The sequence below is a fragment of the Pezoporus occidentalis genome, unplaced genomic scaffold (genome assembly GCF_034315485.1).
Source record: "Pezoporus occidentalis ecotype Australia unplaced genomic scaffold, CSIRO_AGI_Poc_V1 ctg43, whole genome shotgun sequence".
Taxonomy (NCBI): domain Eukaryota; kingdom Metazoa; phylum Chordata; class Aves; order Psittaciformes; family Psittacidae; genus Pezoporus; species Pezoporus occidentalis.
In genome coordinates this window covers 4250737-4275337 of record NW_026915758.1, presented here as the reverse complement: position 1 = coordinate 4275337, position 24601 = coordinate 4250737, and the positions used below count along the sequence as shown (strand labels likewise).

At 36.4% G+C, this 24601-nt stretch overlaps 1 protein-coding gene across 20 annotated transcripts in view; it reads right to left on the bottom strand.

Moving 5' to 3' along the window:
* The window catches only part of MYT1L (myelin transcription factor 1 like), a 311469-nt gene that overhangs the window by 57238 nt on the left and 229630 nt on the right, over window positions 1-24601 (bottom strand). For 13 of the 20 annotated variants that reach the window (XM_062634580.1, XM_062634579.1, XM_062634586.1 and 10 more), the window contains 7 exons: window positions 23262-24239; window positions 18488-18622; window positions 15826-15916; window positions 13452-13559; window positions 10127-10338; window positions 3951-4198; window positions 1341-1577 (listed from right to left, as the gene is read on the bottom strand). In XM_062634580.1, coding sequence (XP_062490564.1) covers window positions 1341-1577; window positions 3951-4198; window positions 10127-10338; window positions 13452-13559; window positions 15826-15916; window positions 18488-18622; window positions 23262-24239 — 2009 coding nt within the window. The remainder of the gene's footprint in view (window positions 1-1340; window positions 1578-3950; window positions 4199-10126; window positions 10339-13451; window positions 13560-15825; window positions 15917-18487; window positions 18623-23261; window positions 24240-24601) is intronic. The other 7 variants (XM_062634589.1, XM_062634577.1, XM_062634595.1 and 4 more) reach the window with 4 other exon arrangements.

Below are 24601 nucleotides of genomic sequence, written 5' to 3'. Positions count from 1 at the left end.
TAACATTTTTAATGGTTTACAACACCTCAAATATGAAATAGGAGCAATTTTAATATCTACACGCAGAATCTCAATCTGGGGCAAACCTCAGTGGATCTGTCTGGAAAAACAGAATTATACCATTTGCAATTAACTTCACTGATGCATTCCAAAACTCAAAATCCTCTGTTTCGGGACTGAAGTGGCTGAATGCATTGATTTAGCCATTCCTGCAGATGGTGCTATAAACACCACAGCAGAAATACGGAATTCTTGCCCTGAAACAAGCATGTTGGCTTACCTCAGATTTCCTTGATAGTGACAGACATCCTAACTTCAGTGAAATTAATAGCAAAGCTGTAATTAACAGCAAAGCTAGAATGCATTCAGTGTACCTAGTGAAAAAGCCACTTTTCTATATGTTTTAAACTTCCTGAAAACAGTTTTATGTTTTAATCAAAATTGGCAAGTGATGTGCTACACACAAGTGATTAGCCTAATTTTCTGTTATAAACCAAGAAAAAACTGAGAACAAGCTCTAGAAGTCTCCAAAGAGCTAAACTACATTGAGTGCATGATCGTAAACTGCACAGTGGATACGGGTTAAAACCTGACGAACAGAAGCAGTGACATGGAATCTTGCCAACAAGCCTCCTCAATATCATGGCTATTCTAAGTTTTGAAAAGTAAAATAAATTCACTACTGTATTTTCTTTATTTTCCTCTTCTTTCTAAGGGTTTTGCTGTTGTCTTGGTATTATCAATTGAAAAGCAAAACTGATTTCTAAAATACTTTCTTTGTATTCTTGAAAGTATTTCATTAATACAGGCCCTTTCACAGACAGAGCTATCAGCAGCATATAAGTAATCTAGAAGAAGATTAGCTGCAAGAGTCAAAAGCTTACATTATACTCTGCTGCTTTTGTTTAAATTGATTTCTAAGTAATACATGCTTTTAAATACTCAGCGCCTCATTTATGGTTTTCAAATTCAGAAGAATATCTTGTCTTGAGAGCTGATTAACCCAGTATTGCACAGTTATGTCAACTTGCTTATACAGAGAAATGTAATCTGGATATCTTGAAATGATTTTACTGCAGAAAATATTTGTTAACAAGATGATGCTGTTAGAAAACATGATTCACATTCATGGTTCAAATGTTGTCTTATGGAACTTAGTCACAGATCAGATGTGTGCCAGCATGGTATAGTCCTAAAGATTAACCAGCAAAAAGTCCTTTTTGTATAAACCCACCATTTTAATCACGTCTTAATGTTTTCTCTTTCCCTCCAAATTTCAGAAATGTAACAAATTACCAAAATCAGACTGCAACAAGAACTAATAGATGAAAAAGACATACATTAATCTCTTTGGAATCATCTTCATCTATCCTAGTGGGCTTCATTTTAGTGTAGTCCACTGGCAAGTCCCAACAGTCATTCTCATTCAGTTGGTAACACCGGTTATTCATCACAGCTTGCCGTTGCGGGGACATTGGCTCCAGTGGTGTCAAAATGGTACAGCAACCATCTCGTTGCCTCTGTTTGTTCATGCTCAGATCCAACGTCCCATTTTCATCGACTTCCATATCAGGATTCTGTCAAAACAAGAAAAATACTGTTAATTCGGCTTCACACTAGCAAACTGTTACCTCTTCTTCAATCTGACTGCCTAGCAGAATGATAAAAAGCTTTTCCATTCCTGTATAGATTGTAAGCATTGAGCCCCCTCCCACACATAGCATGATGCTGTTATACAACATTAATGCTGTTAAAGCAGATTTCTTCCTGAATGGCTAATCTCATGTTTGGGGGAAGAGGAGAGAGTCTTTATTACCCCTCCTGCCACCTGGCACACAGGTGAAAAATTTGGAATTAAAGGAGAAATCTTTAAAGGTATTTTCTTGTCATTATATTTATGTTCTTGATTCATTCTATGACAGGTGAGTATCTCTAAGTTAACATCTGCATAATTCTTGTTTCCGGTTCTGACACCTATCTGGGTGATGAGAGTAACAAAAACCAGCTAGCATCAAACAGTCTTTGTTTCTTTATTTAAGATTAACAGTCAATGCTTCAACAGATAATGCCAGAAAATTAAACAGCGAGGTAGGGTAGCAAAACAAGTCCTTTTGGACACCACATGCCAGTGAGGAAATGCATTTAGATTTCACAGTTCATTCCCTGCAGATGTAAATGTTTTAACATTTCCTGTGTCTATCTTCATAATTAATAAATTTAGGTAGCAGAATAGTTGCAACAATAATTGCACCAATTCCTGCAGCAACTGAGGTGCTATGAAAAATAGAGTGAATATGGGCTCTGACTTTTTCTTTCATAGAAACAAACATGGGTTATCTGTTATTTTAGACAAAGAGAAATCACGTATCTTAAAATGAAGACAAATTAAAAAAAAATCTAAGGAAAGATAAAATAAAAATGCCCACAGAGAATCCCACATCTTTTCGAAAATGAAAAGCTCCATGAGAACTTGGGTTTCAAAACCAATGTAAATGTGACTGACTTCTTGTATGTCTGGTGACTTTCTCTTCTCTTGAGTAACAACAGAGCTGCAGGGAAGCAATGTGAATGTAACTCTCTCTTTCTGAATTACTGCCTTTTGTCAGAGCATATTTCTAATTGCTGCTATCCTGCTAATTTAATTTAGAAAATACTTTTTTATCTTCTCAGATTCATTCCGTCAGTCTCAACATAGGATGACACGCTAGGAAAGAGGCCTCTTCTGATTTTGATACAGAAGATATGTTTCATTTTATTCCAACCTTTTCCATTGTGTTGATAACAACTGCAATTATTTACATGCCAGAAAGTGCTAAGTAAATTAATATAATAAGCAGCATTTGAAAACAAAGTCACCATCTATTCTGGCTAAAATCATGGTTATTACTAATACCTAGTGCTATGGGTTTAGTTTGTTATGAATGCTCTAGGGGCTTTACAGGATGAGAGGAAGATACGTAGAAGATATCTGCCTTTGTCTATATGTAGAAGAACAGAACATGTCTGCCAGCTCAAAAGCTCTTCTGTAAGCACAATAAAAATGCTTTCCTCTGCGCTGCATTTGTCTACTTAGCCATCTAGTGGTCTTCTATAGGAAGTACCGTACTGTTTGTTGGTGCATGTTAAAACACTCATTTCTTAACAGCTGCCACAGTCAAAACTTAAAGTTTATAATAAAAACAATCTTTCATGAATCATATAGTACACTGTTTTTTCTTAATATATAAGCTTATATATATTTCTTTTATATATATATTTCTTAATATATAAGCTTAACAACAAAAGTCAATATAGCCATTTCACAATATACTGAGTCTCTATGAACATGCAGAACATTACTGACCCAGCACTACTGTTAAGCACATTTAAAGTCACCTATACCAGAGGATTTGTTCATTCCAAATGTATTATGCAGTGACTTCAGAACTGTGATATTACAGGCAGGCAAGAAATCATAACATACAAGTAGCATAGATTTCTTTGTATTAGATCTTACAAGCTTAGGTCCCATTTGTGACTTTTTTAAATGAAAATGCATCATTAAATCTTAATCCTTTCACAAAATGTATGAATCAGGCTGTGTTTAGCCAAAAAAATCAGTAGTGCAATTAATACCACTTGAGCAATCCAAACATCTTTATAATTACACTAGTAATTATCACTAGTAAGAGACAAATTTTAAAAAAGGAGTACATGCTGCCAGTATCATCAGTTTACAAACCAATCAGGATTTCCCGAGACACTTGTGACCAATTTGCATCTTTCTTTTTTTTTTTTTTCCCTTTCCTTCTCCCTGCTTTAGCAGAGCTACCAGATTATGGTAATTCTGAGAAAAAGAGAGGAAAAAAAAAAGGCAAGCTGTACTAAAGCTATTCTTCTATCTATCAGGGCCATACAGCAAGTGCAGTAAAGAGAAATCTTCATCAACAAACAGAATTACTAATTTTTACCCTTGCACAGAGATCCTGAGGCTTAGTGGAGAGGTTCTGAGGCATCTCCCTGCAGCGAGTGGAGAGATTCAGAATAGCAGTAGCAGCCATGTGCGCTGCCTCCATGTCATGAGTATAGTCAAAGCTGCTCTTGCTGCAGGTACTGCTGGCACTGCTGCCTCCACCACAACTCATATTGCTGCTGCTGCTAGGGGCATAACTGCTTGTTGTGCTGCTGGTTGGACTTGAATTCTTACAGTAGCGTTTAGCTGTGGGAAGAAATATGACAAGGATGACTCAAAAGAACGAGCATTCTGCATAAGTGAAGAGAAAAAAAAAATGCTGGAGGTGAAATTTATAATGAGCAACAGTAACTGATGCCAAAAAAAAAAAAGCCCGCAATAGGAATGATGGCTGTATTTCTTGATTTCTGTCTGTGACTTTTATATGCTACATATGTGAGTTTGTACGAAATAACCTCCTGTAAAAATCTGTATGATGTGACCATGAATCGTTCTGACAAACAGTCTGGATTTAGGTAACAACTAAAACACAGAAACACTGCTTTTACCCTGCATATATAGTCAGACAGAAGGTAGGATCTGCTTGGCTTATTCATTTTATTAATGAGGGGTAATATAACACTACGGGACCTTTTTTTATTTACATGAGCAAACTGTAGATTTAAGGCCTAGACTCCCCAGGTCTGATGGAGATCAAGCCCACTGTAAGACTGACAGTCATGGTCTCTGAGCCACAGTGCTACCCGTATGTCCTCACTCACCCCATGCTTCCTAAAAGGTTTCTTCTTCCTACATCACAGACAAATATTACAACACTGGCCATCAGAAAAGAGAGAAATGCAATGGAAGAAGAAAGGTGATAGTCACATGTGAGTTTTACCATGGCTTGCACAAAGGCAGAAACAGTGGCTGTATAAATGGAAACAGATATAAGTGAAATGTCCCCACCTTCAAACAACCTGACAACCCTCAACTCTTCACTGAAACAATAAGGACCAAAGACACCCATTCCTGCCCACTCCAAGGACAGTGGCACTTAGCTGCACCCTGACTGACAGAAGCCACAAACAGTCGCAGAAGAGCCCAGGCACTGACAAAGCTCATATCCAGCCTATCTAAACACAGTACAGCACTGTTGCTGCTTCTAAGAAATGCTTCTTGCAGCCAAAGGTATTACAGTAATAATGGAAAACAGCCCTATTAGCCCACTTATTTCTCCAGCCCTCTTCCCAAATAAATGGTTTTAAAAGTGTTCATATAAAGTGCAGGAAAGTGAACTCATCTCCTAAATCTAAAAGTTTATGTATTTTTATTTAAAAAAAAAAGTCAAGGTCAGAAGATACATACATGCATATCACAGCGACTACTTGCCCTTCAGATGGAAATGCACACTTCAGAGATCATACCTTATAGCACAGTATAACAATAACCAACTAGCATGCTGATTAGGGAGCTATACAAAAAAGGTCAGGCCCTAGCTAGAGCTCTTCCATGATGGGCTCCATTTAAATGCCAGACTCTTCAGGTGTATTTGTTTGAGCGGACATACATATAATAATCTGCTCCCATGAGCATAGCCCATTTGTGAAGCACAGGCTGCTTTGGTAGGCAGGCAGGGTTCAAAAGAAGAATCTGAAAGCAAAATATCTCTGCTAGAGTTGATGTCATCCCCTTTTTCTAAAAAAAAAAAAAAAAAAAAGGAAAAAATCATGGTGTTATTTTTACTGCAAAGGAAATAGTGTTTCACTTATTTCATAACAGATGGAGTTTTCTCAGGAAAGCCACATAATGCACAGGGTGTGATCTTTTTTAAGTGAAGTGAATGTTAAACATTCATCACATTTCTTTGTTTTGAACACACAGTAGCACTACTGTAGCAGAGTATCCACTAATAATGAAATTGTGAACTATTTCTTAAGAGTTTCATTATTAATATAGAAGTTAGTGGTGGTCATTGAAAATTCAGCATTTATCCATTGTTACTTTATAACAGTATACAAGACACACGAGAATTTTCCTATACTAAAGGAAAGAAATAACTGAATAATTCAGTTTCGACTGTGTTAGCACAGCAAGCACCCTGTACCACTGAACTTGTCAAATTAGAAATGTCTTTCAAAATTCATATGAACAAATAAGACTTCTGTCACTTGCAAAAAAAATGTTAGTCTTGTTATAGCAGGTCACATTTAGACAGACATGAGACATACTACATGGGAAATTATATATTTATGAGAATGTGTGCTAAAGAAAGGGAGGGAAAGCAGCAGCTACATACATAGGACTACCCATCAGAAACTCATGCAGGCTCTGATATGGACTCCTCTGTGGCCTTGGTCAAGCTATATTATCCCTCAATTTCACTTTCCCTATAAATAGAAAGTTGCTTCTAAAATTTGGTTGTGTTGTGATTCACTTGCAAAACACTTTGAAGATGTAAAGCACATTATATGCAATTATTAGTTTTAAGATTACCAATAATTTAGGCAAAACTTACTTAGACAGAAATGGCCATGGTTGGTTTAACTCTACCATAGCTGTACATTTTTAGATGAGACACATAACCCAGCCTGTTTATTTCACATTAGCTTTTCACGAGAAACAAAGATCACCAATTTATAATTAATTAAATCAGGTTGATCTCTAACAAAGGAAAAGCAGCACTGTTTCAATACCAGATGATTCTGCTTGATACATCACCTAAGCCTGTGGCACCAGGTTTTGGAAACTCTGCTGCCCAACTATGCTTTGTGATCTGGAGTGAAACCAAAAGTGGAGAACACCTTTTCCCATTAAATAATAGACACAGGTCTAATCAGCTGCATACTCAAACTGGCTTCCCATAAGGTATGCCTTGGGGCTGATTACAAAGAACCTCTCAAAGTCTACACGCTCCTCTTGGTAATTAACAATGGAGGAGTGGGAGAGATCCCAACAATGTAAAGGACCAAAGGAATATACTTGGAGTGGGATTAAATTCTGCACCCTCTTCCTCAGTATTGCCTAAACACTGAATGTGTCATGTAAATTACAGCTTCAACACTTCTTCTGACTTGCACAATAAGAGATTCATCTCACGTAATTTCAGATATCTGACCTAGTCATTACAGGCTTCCTACATAGGCAGCGAAAAAAACATAGGAACTTTCAGGCCATGATTCACATGACCAATATTAAATAATTCAGAAGGAAACTGACTGAATCAGAGAAATATCTGTCTTTCTCCTTGGATCTGAAAGGAGTGATAAGCTCAGATGTTGGTGCTGACAATAACAGAAGTCTATGTATGGTCAGATGAATCCCACTCCTAACATTTTCTCAGTGTTTTGATGGAAGGAGCCAGCAATACTGGTGGAGTGAGAGTTGCTCCTTACATCACCTGAGCAACTGAAAGTGTTGCTGTCTCCTCTGTTTGCTGTGACCAGCCGTTCTTATCTCTACTGCTGTATGCCATAAGCCCAACATCCAATACACCATGAGACTAGTTTCAAAGGAAAAACAAACCCACAGACGCAAGATTTATCAAGAATTATCAGAGCATACTACCCCACCACACAAAGTACCCATTTTCTGTTTTGTTTTTACTAAAGCTTACTGTTGAAAAAAATCAATAAAACAATCCAAAGGAGCTATTTATGTTCATCTCACTCACAACCAAACACTTACTGAACACATAATCCATTTCTGTGATGATTAAAATACAGTATTAGCTTGCAATTAAAAAAGGACTGAGACATGAAGTTGTTGATTTTTCATATCCATAGACTATTTGTTTCATATAGTCAGAAAAAGAACTAGTGCTGTTCACTTTCAAGTTTACCTAAAACCTTAGGCTTACTTTCAGGTTTTTCAGAATAACTTGTCAGAGCTAAATCTGCTTTCATATAAACAGGTTTTCCTGACATACATAATAGGTATGCACTCTGTACCTCCATAAGGCCTCTAGCAGCAAATAATTAATAACTTTTTTGCACAAAAATATGAAATCTCCTGAAAATACTGCAAAGTTTCTTGAGGAAGAGTGGTTCCTTTAATTGAGGAACATCTTTCTGAAATTGCATTCATATTCATTTATGTTAACTGTCAGCAAAATCCTTGTTCTACTGAAAGTCAGTGCCAAAACTCTGACTGATTTCAGTGTGCCCAGGATTTCACTTCATCATTCTATGAATTTAGCTGATTTTCCTGAGGAATTTTGAAACTCTTTGCCAGCTGAAGCCAAATACGATGGAGTGTTTACAGAATTATCAAAGATGTGAAACCTAAAGGTTTCATGAAAATCAAAACAAAGTATAAAGAGAAACTCAAACTAGGTTGCATCTCTGGGATTATGTAGGCATGTCTGTCTCGACAAACAGCTCATACATCACTTGAAACCAGGTAAAGCATGTGCTACCTCCTGCAGATGCAGGGCTATGGAGCAAATCCATAGGGATTTAGTCTTCATTTGGCAAACAACCTGCTCCAGCTATAACAGCCGTCAGCGGTTCCAGGTACACAAGAACCACATATGCTTGCTGAATTTTATTATATTGTATTATGAATCACATGTAGACAGTGTCCCTCAGCCCTCTCTGGCTCACAGTACTGAGCAATGAAGCAACCTAGTCCCAATCTTCTCTCCAAGTAAAGTTCCTATTTATATCAAAGGGAAGTGAATGTATATAAAGACAGTGACCCACACCACCCCAACCTTTCATTATTGAAGGCCACTGTTAAACATGTGTTTAATGTTGCATGTATTTTCAAGTTCTGGGATTTGGGGAAAAAAATGGAGGTTTTGATTATTTGCTGAAAAGGCAATTTAAATGAGAAAAATATTTATCAGTTGTTCAAGGATCAGTAACTTGACCTGAAAATACACATGTCCACAGGATCCCCAGCTATACTCTGATTCTTTCCTTTCTGCAAGAGTAGACAGAGCAGATACACAACAGTATATGAGATATTGACATATTGAGCACAGTGACATATTAACAACAGTTAATATCTCATTTACCTTATATAAATGTACTCTCTTTAGTTTACTAAGCACAGTTAGTGCTTTACCTTCAATAATGTTCAAGCCCTTATACAAGATGAGTTTATGAGAAAAGAAAAAAGGGCACTTTTACATAAAAACATGTTGCCTTTCACAACCTTTCTCCTTTCCACTGTAGTGCAAGAACATGCCTGTTGATTCTATGATAAAGCAAAATATCAGAAATATCAGAAATATGCAGTCAAGAGTTATATCAATTTTCCCTTTCTCCACTTAACCTACTTTTGAATGTCAGAGTCTATGTTCAGGCAACAACATAAATTTTTCTACAAAGTAGATTTATTTCTGTTTTCTAAACAAAAATCTGACACCTGCCTGAAATTTCCTATGGCAGTCAGTGAGTGTTATCAAATATTTTAACAAAAAATAGTCCATTAACACTCAGAAAAAAAAAAAAAGAATAGATAAAGGCACAGTCTGGTTTTGTATCTATATATACATACACACACATATAATATATACATACACATATAATTGTATTCCTCTGGAAATTCCTCATATCTTCAAAAGCTACACTCCAAACCCTCATTCTTTATCCTGTAGTTGATTTTTGTCCCCTAATAAAAATCCTTTTGCCTGACCCCATCCATTGACTTCTGAACTGAAGCCACTTTCAGCCTACTCCTAAACATGTTACTTTTGTTAGGTTTTCCATAGAATTCATTAGGCGAATTCATGAGGACAAACTGAGACGAAATGCCTCATTAAGTAAGTAGCAGTGATTTCTGAAGTGCAATGACATCCGGGTTTTCTACTTCTATATCCCCACTGAGCAAGTATGCTATCTTTATAGGTTACCTGAACTACCATATGGAAGCAAGAATCCTAATGTGACCCCTGAGGCCAGACAGCAACATAATGACTAGCACTATTACTTAGCTTTTATTGTGATCTCAACACATCCCAGGAGCTTAATAGCTGGAGATGTTCTTTTGCCAGCACAACAAACCTAAAGCAAGTACCAGATAAAACAGTGCTCTTTAAAAAGGCCTTTAAAATAACTTACACATGACAGCATTCCTCATAATACTAAATGAACATGAAAACATGTCTTATTTGTATGATGTTTACATATACAACAACATGATTAACTGCAAACTTGTCTCTCATGTATAAGAGTGTGCACCTCCTACCATCATATCCTTTGGGGGATATATCCCTGGATTGCACCTTGGGAGCTATGGCTCTCTTGCCATAGGCATGGTTGTCATAACTGTTATATTCAAACGTAGTCTTAGAGTATTTCTCTAGTTCCTTGGCCAAGTTGGAGCGGGGTGTGGTGGTGGGGACATTGTTTCTGTAGCCATACTGAGGGATCTCCAATTGCTTAACAAAGCACATGGGCCTAGAAATTAAAGATATGTAAAGTTTGTTAGATGCAGTTCAGTTTACTGTGTCTGTGCATAATTTATAGTTCAGATTAGAAAATCTTAGTTATTTCTTGTACTCAAGAGATAGCAATATATTTTTGCATTTGATTAGTTTGGTTATTTTCAGCAGACAAACAGTATATATTTTCTTGAACAAAGCCTAGAAAAAATTAATTCTAATACCACTAAATGTATCTTGCAGGTACAAGTATTTTAAAATTCTGTTTTAAAATACTTCAGGGTTTCCCTTTCCCAATGTAATTGCATCACATAGCAAACGTTTTTCTCTTTTGGGAAGGGCAAGCAGTCTGACAGAAGAAGTTTTGACAAATTTATTTAAATGTCAAAAACAAAAAATAGCACTGGAAGCTCAACTTAATTAATGGAGTTTCCTCTGAATTTATTTCAATGGAATTGTATACTGTTTTCCTGTGTGCTTTCCATAGGAGCTAGTCCTGTTCCATCCCTTAATATACAAATCCGTGTTCATCTTGAGAAACATACAGGAGAGTCTCACAATCTCTGCTAACTTTGAGCTGTTGCCTTGCAGGTCCTGCTCACCCTTAAATGCAGGGTTCTGGCAGGAAATGTGATTTCTGATACACAGGCACGCATCTCAAGGAAGGTCCTGTGAATGAATACAGAATAAAACTATCAGCTAAATTCTCTTTGGTTGGAGGATAGTAAAGAAAAGCCCTGATTTCATTTGGCCATTGTTAAATCTCGGTGAAAGAATGATGCAATGAACTTCATTGTCACCCTGTCTTCTGCACGTGGCCACAGAAATAATCAGCTCTCAGAGCAGGTAAATGATGGTCAGAGCCTGCAAACCTTACCTACATAAGAAGGTGTTATATGACTGGGTCATAGGGAGCAACTGCTACACAGTGCTGCATGTCTACCTACTGTGTTTAGCAGGAGGCAAAGATGATGAACAGAACACCTGGGATGCTTCTGCTGGAATCAAGAATCATACAATCGAGCCTTTTTTTTCTTTTTCTTTATTTTTTTTTCTTTACTGCATTTATAACCAGAAGAAATGGAAGGAACATTCCTAGGAACATAAATTCAGTCAAGACCAGAAGTATCATCATGCTGACTGACAAAACGGAATATGATAAATAGCAAGAAATAGGTTTTGAATATTATATTATGTTTTTCTGAATGAATTCATTTTCTTAGAATTTATTCAGGATATTTATGTGAAGATCACCTAAGAAATTATATTAGTCATACTATTCCCTTTGATTTATGTATGATTATTCCTTTAGACACTTCTTCCTCACAGAATACAGTAGGTTTATTTATACAATGAGCTGATATGAAAAGGATTTTGATCCTATCTCAAGATATATTTAGCTAAAAAATTCAATTCAGACCTTGTACATTCAATGCAAATCCAAAATTTCTGTGGAACATAAGTCTTATGAATTAGATCTCTTTTTAAGTAAGAAATTTTAAATGCAGGTGGGATGGAAACTGGATGAAGACAAATATTCAAGATTTACTCTTAGAACATATCTCTCTCCCTATCAGTTGCTTGCATGCAAATAAACAGTTCCAAGTTCTTAATCTTAAATCAATGACTTAAAGGTAAGAGAGAGGTGGAACACAAGATGAAAGCACTGAGTTGCCTATAAAATCTGAAATACAGGGCCAGCTCACAACCAAAGTTGCAATTCAGCTCAACTTCTTAGGAAGCTTGCCAACAAACTGGATGCTGCTTTTGAGCAGTTGCCACCTTTGTATAGCCTCTGATAAGCAGCGGAAAAAGCCACTGCATTTTTGATCTTTTTTCGTCAAGTGAGAAATTTTGTTACTCCCTTAAAGGGTGGTTTGTTTGGTTTTTTATTAATAGGATTTGAAGAACCCTTCTCTAAGAGAACTGTCTGGGATGCTCTATGAAAAATTGCATGATCTGAATTAGGAGCAGTTAAGATAGTGCCTATCAAAAACAATGTGAGGAAGGAAAACAGTCAACAGGCACAACAAAAAATCTTCTAGAGATGAGAACCATAATTCTCTGTTCTTAGCTTTATGGAAAGACTGGGTTTTGAAAAGACCATCAAGATTAGATGAAGTTTTAAGAGAATATTCAAAGAATGATGTTGATTATACAATAGAAAAGTTTCATTTTAAGCAGCCCTATCAGATTTTAAATCTGTCAGACAGCTAAATACTAAGAAACCTATGGGATAAGTAGGAAATTCTGGGAACTAAAGCTGCAGCACTTCCTCCACGCTCTTCGAGGCAGCTGGGAGGGATGTACTTATCCCAGCCTACAGATATCACAGTATCCATGGAGAAATTCTGCAGCTCTTGGGGCACCATCAGCATAAGGCTGGTACAGTCATGCAGAAGTGTAGTTCCTTTGCGTGTATCCGTCACACTTCAGTTCCTTAGAAATAGTACTTTTTCCACCCACATATCTTGAAACAGACAATAGCACAAAGCTGGGTACAGCTCTGCAGAATCATATACAGATGAAGATAAGCCACATAATTATGTCTAATTGATTTAAGGTCCTTCTTGTATGAAAATTTAGGACAATTTTTCTCTCTTTCTGTCTTTCCTGGCAGTAAGGGGGGAACAAAGACCTAAGCCTGACGTTATTTTGTAACCTAAGCTATACCTGGAATTTTTCCAAGTATCCCGCCAAAAGGTGTGCTACAAGTTTGCTAATACAAATAGGGCTTCTGGTTTAATGTAAACTGATATTTACTAGTAAAAGCCTGCTGAAAAAACCAAGACTTACCGGTAAATATTAGTTTATTCCCAAAAGATATCAACTTTTTTCACATTGTTCTTAGACTTTGCACTCCAGCAGTCATCTTTACACCAAACAATGCCTAAGACAAAAATGAGCTTTTCAGCTTTACATGTATTTGCCAAAATAATTACCAACCCTCCCCCATGTAGATTGAGTGGGAAATATACACTGTGAGAATTGGATCCAGAAGCCCTAATTCTACCTCTTCTTTAAAGGAGATATATATGTATATACAACGTATGTAAATATAAATTCTCAGATTAGGTGAATGTGTGATGAATTCTGCATAATAATAAGTATTATAGTGATTTCTAATACCTTAAAACCCGATCTGATGCCTGGTTTGATTTTGACACATCACAGTTCTGATGCTTCTCTTGAGCTTTAGCCAGTTTCTCTGCTGCAGCAATAGGACATCCAGAGAGGCTGCAATTACAGAAAGGAAATTTAATTGTCTTGTCCTGAGTAGTTTCACATTATAGCATTGATCCAATTACTCCTTCTCCTTAGCCAGCATCAGGAAGAATCTGAAGGAAAAGGGTTTCCAATAGCTTTTTGGTCATATATATTTTCTCTAGAATAGACCTTCTTCCTTCTGCTTTCAAAGTTACATGGTAGATCTCGTATGTGCTCTTCTTCTCTGACTACATGGGTAATTATTCCTGGATGTCAGCCAGCAAATATACCAGTAGGGAAGGAGAATACAAACTGAAATCTACTGTGCAGCTCTGCTAGTGGACTTGTGACCTTTATGCATCTACAAATGTTGCCAACAAAATGGCTCCTGAGGATGATTAAATGACAACACCACATAGGCCAAATCTTGCACTGCTTCATAATTCATTCAGGTCCATTAACACTAACCTTTTTTTCTAGGTATAAAATGAGTGCAAAATTTGGCCTTGAATCTCTAAATCTACATCTCAACTGTGTTATACTTTGTGTTTTCATGAATTTCAGCCACTAAAGTACGTTTTCTAGAAGTAGATGATGTAATGTGAAAAGAACTTCTGCACTTGAATTGAAATTCAGTTAGATATGCAAATGATGAATTTTTACTGAAGTGATAATAATAAGCCTGATTCTTCTGGAAAAGATTCAGAACAGGGAAAAATAAATATATTGATGCCAGCAGATGGTGCTCTTAGTGAAGCTGTAAAAACCTGTGACCTGACAGTGGAGGGGGTCTTTTCCTTGTTATAGTCTACTGCATACTTATGTGACCGCAGCTCTCTGTGCTCTCCACAGGAAAAGAAATTAAAATGAAAGGCAAAGCAGCGCATTCCCCTCCTCTACAGGAAATAAGGAGGGAAAAAAATAATTAAAAAAAGTGAAGCAGAGCAAAATGCCCCAAAAGCTGCAGAAAGAGGTGAGCACAGACTGCAAACTGCTCCCCATAGCCCTCCCTCCTTGCCCTAGTTCTGCAGAGGGATGAGGAGGAGTCTGTGCGGTTTTGGAGTCAAGCCAGAGGGCAGCTGCACTCTGCTGACATGCTCTTATTCAGACACCTAGTAGATACTCAGCCAGAAGTGAATGCTGCTTCAAGCAGCAGTAATTCCTGTGAAGTCTTCTCAGAGGTTTTTGCTGCATCTACTGGCAGCATCACCGCAGAGAAGAAAGGGGTACCAGAGTTTATTGCAGATGAGCTGGTACCCACAAGAGTCTTCTGGGAGACATGTAGTTAATATGAGGGGATCTAGTAATTCAGAGCTTGCAAAGACTGAATGTCAAGTGCCTGCATAGTCCCTTAAGCCTTCATGTCACAATTAATAGTAAAAAGGAATTCTATAATGAGAACCCTGCATAGCTCCTTTTACCCTCTTAGCCTCACGTCATGGATTTTTGAAAATTGTAAGGAAATAAGCAAGATCTTGTTGTTCTGTGTGAAAATTATAACACATACTAAAAACTATTGTAACATTTTGAAAATTTCATTATTTGTTTGGAAGAATTTAATAAACAATGATATCCTTTCTATAAGAATCTATTACTAATCTTCAAAAATTATAGATTTGATCTTCATTTGTTAGGCTACAATATTTACAGCTAACATTCCTGGTTTCTCATTTTTAAATTCAATGAGACATTTCCATAAGGTGTCTTAAACAGGCAAAATTCTCTTTCAGTTTTAGATGAATAAGGACTTTGGGACTGGGACTATGGTCAGTAAGAAAACTAACTCTTCTAATGTCTGTGCATGTAAAATGCTGTTTCTCACATATTAAAAAAAAAAAAAAATCATTTTAAGGAGTGTATTGTTTCTTAAATAATCCCTGAAGACAGTGAAGTGTGAAAGATAGAATTCTGCCCAAGTCCTGATGACAGTGGCAGACTCTTCTTTCTCCTTGTGACATATAAGAAGTTGTACCATTTGTTTTGTACCACTGCTTTTCAGCTAATATCAAAACAAAAAGGGAAAAAATCCACCCAAAAAGCTAAAGAGGCTTAAAATGTCTTCTGTGGAATTCAATTCATCCATACTGAAGCAAACGCACACTCCTCCTCGTCAGAAAATACATGAATAAATGTTACTCTTTAAAATGAATAAAGCAAATGAAGCACCATCTGTCAATCTTCAGAACAAAACAACAAAACACACACTCACACCCCCCCCCACGAGTGGACTGCTAGAAGGGCTGCAGTTTGGAGGCACTGTTCCCTCTAGATCGGTGTCCAGCGATGGCATCCTTACCTTCTGTGGGAATTCCTGTTGCTATTTACGTGGCCCCGGCCTGTGCAGCCTGGTGTAGGACACTTAAGAACATTTTCATGCATGGCAAGAACTTGACAAGGAGAGTAAGAGAAAACAGCAGAGTATGAAAACAAGAAAAAAAAAAATCAAATCCCAGTATATATGAAACCATTTTAAAACAAAGCAGGATTCATTAACAACCAGCATTCCTCAAAATACACGACACACATAGCTAATAAAGCCTGATGAGGGAAGTAAATATTGTGACCCTATGCTCATTAACACAGGGCAACAGCAAAAGTTATGAGGGTTACAGAACCTATAAACAAATGCATCTCTAGTGCTACAGTGAGGCAGATGACTTGCAACATGTTCTTCATACAAAAACACTGAGCAAAGATCAGCTCATCAGGAAAAGGCAAGCTAGCAACTGTCCAATACAAAATCATTGCATAAAAAATTCTTTCAGGAAATGTAAACATTCATAATACATAGCTTTATACATACAGTATCAAACTCAAGAGCTGAAAATCCACTCTCAAGTTATACTGATAGAACACTGAATTATTTGAAACAAACCTCAATACAAGCCTCAACAGAATTTAACCCTAACCATATGACAGCCCAATTGAGTTATGGGCCAGTTCTGCCAACTTCCACACAGATATATCATTCATATCTATATGACAAGCAGAACTGGTCCTTTAACTTTTACTTGTATTCTCTAAAAATGTGAAAATTGCAATGGATAGAACTCTTTTTCAAAAGACCAAAACCTAAAAATAAGCACTTAAAAAATTGAGGGATAGCAGAAGAAAAAAAAAAAAAAAAAAAAGAAAGAAAACTATGTAAAAAAGAAAAATGCAGTACAAGCTTAAGCAAGTAAACCGATCTACATTTGCATCCATTGCAAGCTGGATGGAAAACTTGCTCCCAAAGCTGCTCAGAGCAGTACTCCTCTAAATCATAAAGATCATGCTGACGTGCCAAATTATCAAGAACTATTTGATAGCACTAAGGAGTTTTGTGTGATGTGAAACGCATGTGAATCCATGTCTCAGAGCTGGATAGCAGTACAACCCTCTACAGAAAAATGCCAGCCAACCCTTGCAAAGTTCTGGTTTTCTCAAACAAGAAGTAGTCTGGACGCCTATATTTAGTTTCAAAAAAAAAAAAAAGTCATTGAATTCTTTGACTGAGTTAAGAACTGAATAAAAGCTGTTCAGAGACTTGAGAATTTATCTACATACACTGATTAAAAGATAACCATCATCATCACCCCATCATGAGTGTGCTAAACTGTGCATAGATGCAAAAGCTTTACTCTGAGATTTCTACTATTCAAAGCTGTTCTTGAAACATGCTTCACAAGGCCAACATCACGGGGAGAAAAAAACACAAAAAGATGAGCTCACCTTTTTCATTTTAGTAGGTACAAGAGCATGCAAACAGTTTAAAGCTATATTCTTCTTTGATTTACAAAGTCTTCTAAAGAGCATTTTATTTATTATTTGTAAAAGCGAAATAACTTTGAGCAACCAAATAAATATTTGTTTCAGAGAATTACAGAGTCCTGTACTAGGAGAAATTACTCTGTACTACGTTCTGTACTGGCGGAGAAATTACTCTGTTCTACTTTATCAGAGATCAACCAAGCTACAGCAGTTTCCTAAATCATTTCCTCATTACTTCTGGAAGAAGCCACCGTATCCATGAAAGAGGAGACTTTTAATGTCTGCCACTCTTGGTATGCTCATCTAGTTCCATTTTTACATCCTTAAGAACCTACTTTCCTTTGGAAACCAGTGACCATTTTATCCCTGACTGTCTTCATAACTTTTTCTTTACGCTGTCATGAATCCACTGAGGTTAGGTGTATGAGTGCTGGTGAACAGTGGGGATTTTAGGTCCATAGGCTTCAATGGAATAACTTCATTTTAAAATTGGTATGAAAGAGAACTGGATATTAGCTAGACACTTGTCTGGTGTAAATCAGCATAAAGCAATTAGCTTCAACAGACCTATGCTGATTCCACCAGCCAAAGAGGTGACTTCAAGAAACTGAGTCCCCTGCCTTCAGGCAAACCACCTTGAGCTCATATGGGTGAACCTCCTTTGCAGAGAATCCACTGACATGGCAGGAAATTCCACCCATGTGACTGACAGGGGATGTTTCCTCAAAATCCCCAGTTGTGACACTGAGTAAATGCCAAATTGTTATTTTTAATAATATAAATTTTTTTAACATGAATTATGCTTCTGACACAACAACAACAAAAGAAAGGGTGTGCAAGTTTTTCATTACTATTATTCCTGTACAAAACAGGGACAGTTGATGTGACATCGGCATGCAGAAGTAAAAGCAGTGCACATCTTCAGGAAACCTTTTTTCTGTTGACTGAATAAATCTATTTTAAAATAACCTAGGTTTCTTAAAATCAAAGAATACAGCTTTAAAAGTTGTTCTTTCAGTGTAAAAGTTAGTAGAGAATGGAAATGATGTAAGAAAGGAAAAGGTATATAGCACAGAACAGTTGACTAAAAGTTGCGACAAACCATACTGAAAAATGAAATTATTTTTTTTAAATAAAAAGTTTAAAAAGCATGCTAGAAAAATCTTTGTAGTTTTATCCCCAGTTTCCATGAAACAATGTGAACTTACTTTCTGGAGGGACCCTATCTTTGTGTGGGCATCCTGACAAACTGCGGTGATGGGGGTAAAGCCCCGTTACATGGCCAGTTCCATCACACCCAGGGGTAGGACATTTGCTTTCTTTCTTTTCTGTTCTTGAGGGATCTATAATTTACAACAAATTTGTCAAGTGAATGATGCTTTTCACATTTCTGTAAGAAGGTTCATTTAATCATGTCATTTACTCTTTGGTAAATGTTCTTATGAAAACTAAAACATTAAAAAAAACAGCAAAACAACAGAAACCCTTCCATGTCTGAACACACTTCTGTCACTTTTATTCCATTATCTTCTTTTCAGACTGCAGGCTCCTATGATCACTGCGATACCCATTCCCATTGGTTGGAAAATGACCTTTTTATAGCAAAGCCATATCACTGTCAATCAATGTTCTGCTGAAGCATGAGCTCAAGGGTGTAAGGTCATTTGGAAACTATTTAGTTGGAGTTTCCCTTTTTTACATTCTTATTTGTCTGATGTATTAAGGCCTGCAAATGCACTGTTATAACATCTCAGTGCCCTGAGAGTAGCAAACCCAGCTCTTCAGGATAAAAATTCAACGATTCAGCACAAATAAATCCCTTTCCCAAGGCTCACTGAGGAGATAACTCTTGTTTTTCCAAAATTCCTCATGAAGTGGTAGAAATTACGTAAATATTCTTTCTCTCCAATAAATTATGGTGGGGGAAACACTGAAACCAGAATTACTGAAAATATCACTTGCTTTGTAAATCTGGGCCATTGCAAACTTGCATATATATAATGCTTGAATATTCACATGCTTAAAAGGTTAATGATATTTTAGAATGTTGTTGGATCATCTGTCTACAAATCAATGAAAAGTCTAAATAGACATTTTTTCAACAAAATAAAGCTTTCTGCCAATAATGTAGTGGAGCTGCTGGTGAGATTAATCCTGTACTTGAACTTTCTCACATACTTCATCAGCTTGTTTTCTTTAACAGAACATCTGTAAAATAACATCCCTACCTTCCAGTCCAGCACAGGATATAAATTACATCCTCTCATCTTGACCACAGTTGCCAGATTTTGGACAGTATTACTGATTTTCATATTAGTATTAAAGGAATAAAATTGAATATACTGTAACTGTAACTCTATACTCATCTTGGCTCAAGATCATCCAACAACCCCTTTCCTTTTTTTTTAGACCATCTACATTTCAATACCCAATCTCAGCTATACTCATTTAATTATTTTATGCTGTTCTTGTAATTGCTCTGCTTCAGTATTTATGCTTTTGTCTCTGGAAAATAAGTGTTTGCTAATTATTTTCCATTAAGTCCTTCTTACATTAAATTCCATCCCAGCTTCAACAAAGGCAACCCTCAGTACAATCAGTGGAAATGTCAGTACTTCATACACATACAACCCATTTTTTTCACCATGAATCAATACAATCCCAAGTTCATGTTCAGTTGCAGACTTATTTCTCCTTGATTTCCCTCTGGTATTTTATATACATATATATATTTCTATACTTTTACATTCCAAGTTCTTCCAAAACACCTTCATTTTAGATAAATTCTTTAGCTCACTGTAATGATTCTCCGTGTCTTAATTCCATTCTTAAATTTTAATATGATATTTAAACCTTATCTTTTGCAAATGGAATCCCTAATAATGACAGTTATATGTTAGTTAACTTGCATGTTGACTGTAGAACACAGTTCTTTGTTTCATGCTCTTTAATGATATAAATATACATACAAATCTACCTCCAAAGTGCTATACAGTCATCACAACACTCCGGGAAAGACTGTACCCTTATACGTTAGGAAATTGAAGCAATCGAGAAATTAAACCCAAGGCCACAGAAGGAGCAAATGCCAGAGGAGGGATTTGAATTCCTGCCAGATAGGCCTGTGCTGAGACCACTAGAACAGCAAGCCCACAGCTACATACAAACACAACTCTAAGCAACTCTTCAAGTCAAGTACTTTGGGATGTGTAAAAGTATTAGATAACTGAATAAGTAATGTAAATAAAATATAAATTATGTAAATACAACAATATTCAAGGACTGCAAAAAATGTAGATGTTTAATAGACCATAATGGCTTTTTAGAGACTTTAAACTAGAGGAACTTTAGCTTATCCACATTGTCAGAACTCCACCAAAGTCAATGAAGGCATTCTGATTTAAAGCCACTGAGGATCCAGACACTCAGATCCTACAGTGTCAAGCAAAATCTGCTGCGTGTTCAAGTTACAGCACGTATCAGATCCTTAAGAGCCATTATGGTCTAATGAGTCAGAAAAGATGCTGTATACTATTCTTAATGATTTCAAAACTTGCATAAAATTGTACTTGCACAATTTCCCATTGGTTTTAATGGAAGACATTTGACTAAAATTTTCACAACTTTATACAAAACACTGGATACTCTTTTGTAAGTTCTCTTCTGCTAATTGGGAGAAACACTGCACAAGTTTTTTTAATACTGTAACCTTTCCTCACTCTTTGCCACAATGGGAGTATTGTCTGAGTGAAGGTTGTCAGAGGATTCAAAAGGTTTTAGAATTCATAAATTTCAGAAGAAAGACTGTTTAGAAGGCTTTAAATGGCAGGGGAAAAGGGCTAGTGGTCCCTTAACAGTTGTTTCAGCAATCTCTGAAAGCAGAATTCCTGAAGTCAGGAGGTAGTTCTCACTGCAAACTTGTGTACACAAAAAGTTTCTGCTTAACCATATCATACATCTCTGCGGCTAGCTCTCGTGGAGTATTTGGAAGATAATGTGGGAGGGGGGAACAAATGATATAAGTAATAGTGTTATTTAAAGATTCTCTCAACAACTACCAGAATGTTTCCTATGTTTTTTTGAGTAATGAAGGAATGTTTCTTTTTAGTTTCTTCCTTTTTTAAAAAAGCATAGAGTGATCCACTCACAAAGTTTCTTGGTCCAAACTACCATAATATTTAGTCCTCGTCTGAGGTTTGGACCTATTATCAATTTGGCCTGAAGCTCCTATGAGATAGGATGGTTCAAAGAACCTCTAGAATTTACTGAAATAGGAAGTCCATTTTTTTGTTACTGCCAGAAATTATATATAGTCTTTTTGGAAACAGCAGATCTATATGCATAAATGATTTCCCAGGCATACATAGACTGGAAGGGCTGGCCAACACCTGAGATAAAAGAGCTCTTCAAAAATTAACATTGGTTTGCCATGTTTTCTGTGGTTTTATTAGACGCATTTATTTAAAGGGAAATGTACCTACAACAGGTCATATGTGAACATTTAGCACAAAATCCACATGGCTATTGCAGTAATACACTAAATAAATAAAGTTGTCTCCCCCAAATACCCAAAGTTACTACAGCACTCACTGGAATATATATTTCTGTTAAAAATAAACAGAACTTTGCTAAAATACATTGCAGAAGAGTGTTTGGCATGAGTAATTTGCATGTTTTTCTAAATGACTGGTCATTACGTTAAGGTTTGCAAAAAAAATAAACAGAACTTTGCTAAAATACATTGCAGAAGAGTGTTTGGCATGAGTAATTTGCATGTTTTTCTAAATGACTGGTCATTAATTTAAGGTTTGCAAAAAAAGATCAAAACATTTTTTGGACCAAGATGCTGTCTGCCTACCTCAATGACACAGGCAGATCTTAGGGTATCACTTTTTCAAAACAGGTAGTTACAAAAAGGAGAAAAATGCCCACCATCTCAGTGGTAGAAAGGAAACCAAGTATTTTTACAACAAATACAAGATAACGCCAGTCCCTGGTTAGCATCTCCCAAGAAATACCATGTCCTCAACTTCCACTAAAGTCAATGGGAATCACAGGTGTTCAGTGAGTCTCAGGAGGTGTTGAACACTTTATACAACACAGCCCTACATGTACAGATGTAGACAAGTTAAAGAGGGGTGTGGTAATATAACACACCATCACCATCATAATCTGGTAAATTAAGTCATTCTAAGGGTAACCTTTAATCTGTTCTTTTTTTTTTTTTTCCTTTTTCTTTTTTTCTTTTGTATTGAATTATAATCAAGGCAGCACCTTAACTGTTTCCACAATGGAATGAAACCAGTGAAGTGGAATGCACATAAGAAAGAAATTGCTATTGATCTCAGCCCAGGCCACACCATGCCTTGCATAGCAAATGGTTTCCATTACCTTACTATCTTAAGATAATTAATGTGCAGTCACTGCCCCTATCTTATGTTATCGGTCATTCTGATACTATTCAATATCTATCAGGCAATTCTACATTTTAGATGGGAGAGGCTTCATCAATAACTGTCTTTTGATGATAATTTTATAAGGCGTGATGCCACCTACCCAATCTAATCTGTAAAATATGCACTTCATAGCTGAATGACTACCTGCTACTAAAACCCCACTCTCCAATACAGTTTGCAACATAATTCTCTTCATGGCTTTTTAATTATTGCTACAAAATATATTAAAAAAATGAGAAAAATCTTTGCCTCTTTCAACATGATCTCTGTTTTGTTTCCCTAAAAGTTCTTTTTTTTTAATTTGGCCAAATGATATTCATATCATTTGTACATACTTCTAACACTGCAGAATTAATGCTTTTATAATTGTAGCATGATTCTATTGTACAATTATGTCATACTACTACAGTTTAAATAAATTTTCCATTTTGTGAAATTAACAACTTCATTTCAGATATCTATGCAAAACTTAACACATTAGCTCACACTTTCTCATGACATAACATACGGTATATAGAAATATTACCTTTACCATAATATGGCTTTTTGACATGGCCGTCACTGGGTTTAGGCTTCCTGTCATCTCCAGAAAGGTGTCTTGGAGACTGTTCCTCATATGATCTCATATTATCCCTCCTTCCAGCTTCCACTGCCATTTTTTCTCTCATGGCTTTTGCTCTCTCAGTTTCCAAAGCAATTGCTTTCTCAAGCAGGGTTAAGTTACCTTTTGTCATATCAAACACTTCTTCAGACCTATCTGAAGTAATAGAGGTGGTATCATCGTCTCTTTCATGACAACCATCCTCCTTTGCACAGCTAGAAAAAGTCCTAGATCTGGGGCTCAACTGTTCTTCAAGCCTCATTAGGTTCATCATATCAGAGTAATTCCGGTCTGGTGTTCTTCCTTGGAAGTCATCTTCTTGCCTGACATGCTGACGAGTGTTCATGTTTTGCTGTTGATTTCTTTCCTGTGGGTTTGTCTCACTGAGTTTCCTAGCCAGATCAAAACACTGGTTCCTTAAGCACTCCAAACTGCTGAGACACACCTCTTCATCACTCTCCTCCACCATTTTTTCTGTAAGTCCATTGTTCACAGGCTTCCCTAGCATTACAAAGTTCATATTCCTATTATCTTGCTGTGAAGTACTGTCTGCATAATTTCTGTCATTAATGTTTTCTGAAAGCACTACACCATGTCCTTGTGCTAATAATTTAAGAGAGTCCACTGTTTCCCTAACAACATCACTGTCTAAGTCTAAACTCAGCTCACTTTTCCGACCAATATTTTCATTTTTGTCACTATCATCTTCCAGACTATTAGATGTATTGCTGTTCATTTCTGATTCTGTCCTGGCTCTGTATGCTGCATCCTCTGCAATTTTGCCAAGATTTAACAATGACTTGGCCACCAGTTCATCGTAATTATCATACTCATCATTATTGTTATCGTCTTTTTCTGTGTCTTGCATTATTCGAGTATTGTGACAATTCATTTGATGGTCTTCTGCATAAAAAACAGAAACAAAGAAAGAAACAAAGAAAGAAAGAAAAAGGAAAAGAAAAGAAAAAAGTGGCTACAATTGGAACTGTTGTTGCAATCACATGGATAGAAAACAAACTGCATGTCAAATATTGTTAATCATACAGCAATTCTATAACACTAAGGCCCATGTGAAGTGAATTTCTATATAGTCCACAAGGCTATTTTTGTTTATTTGCTATTCACATGAATTTATTTCACAAAACTGATAAGAAAAAAACAATCAAAATGCTAATTACTACTACTGCTAAATATTATGGCATAAATACTTATGTTTCTCCTTTTACTTCTGTATTTACAGTTTTATGGGGTTTATTAAAATCACA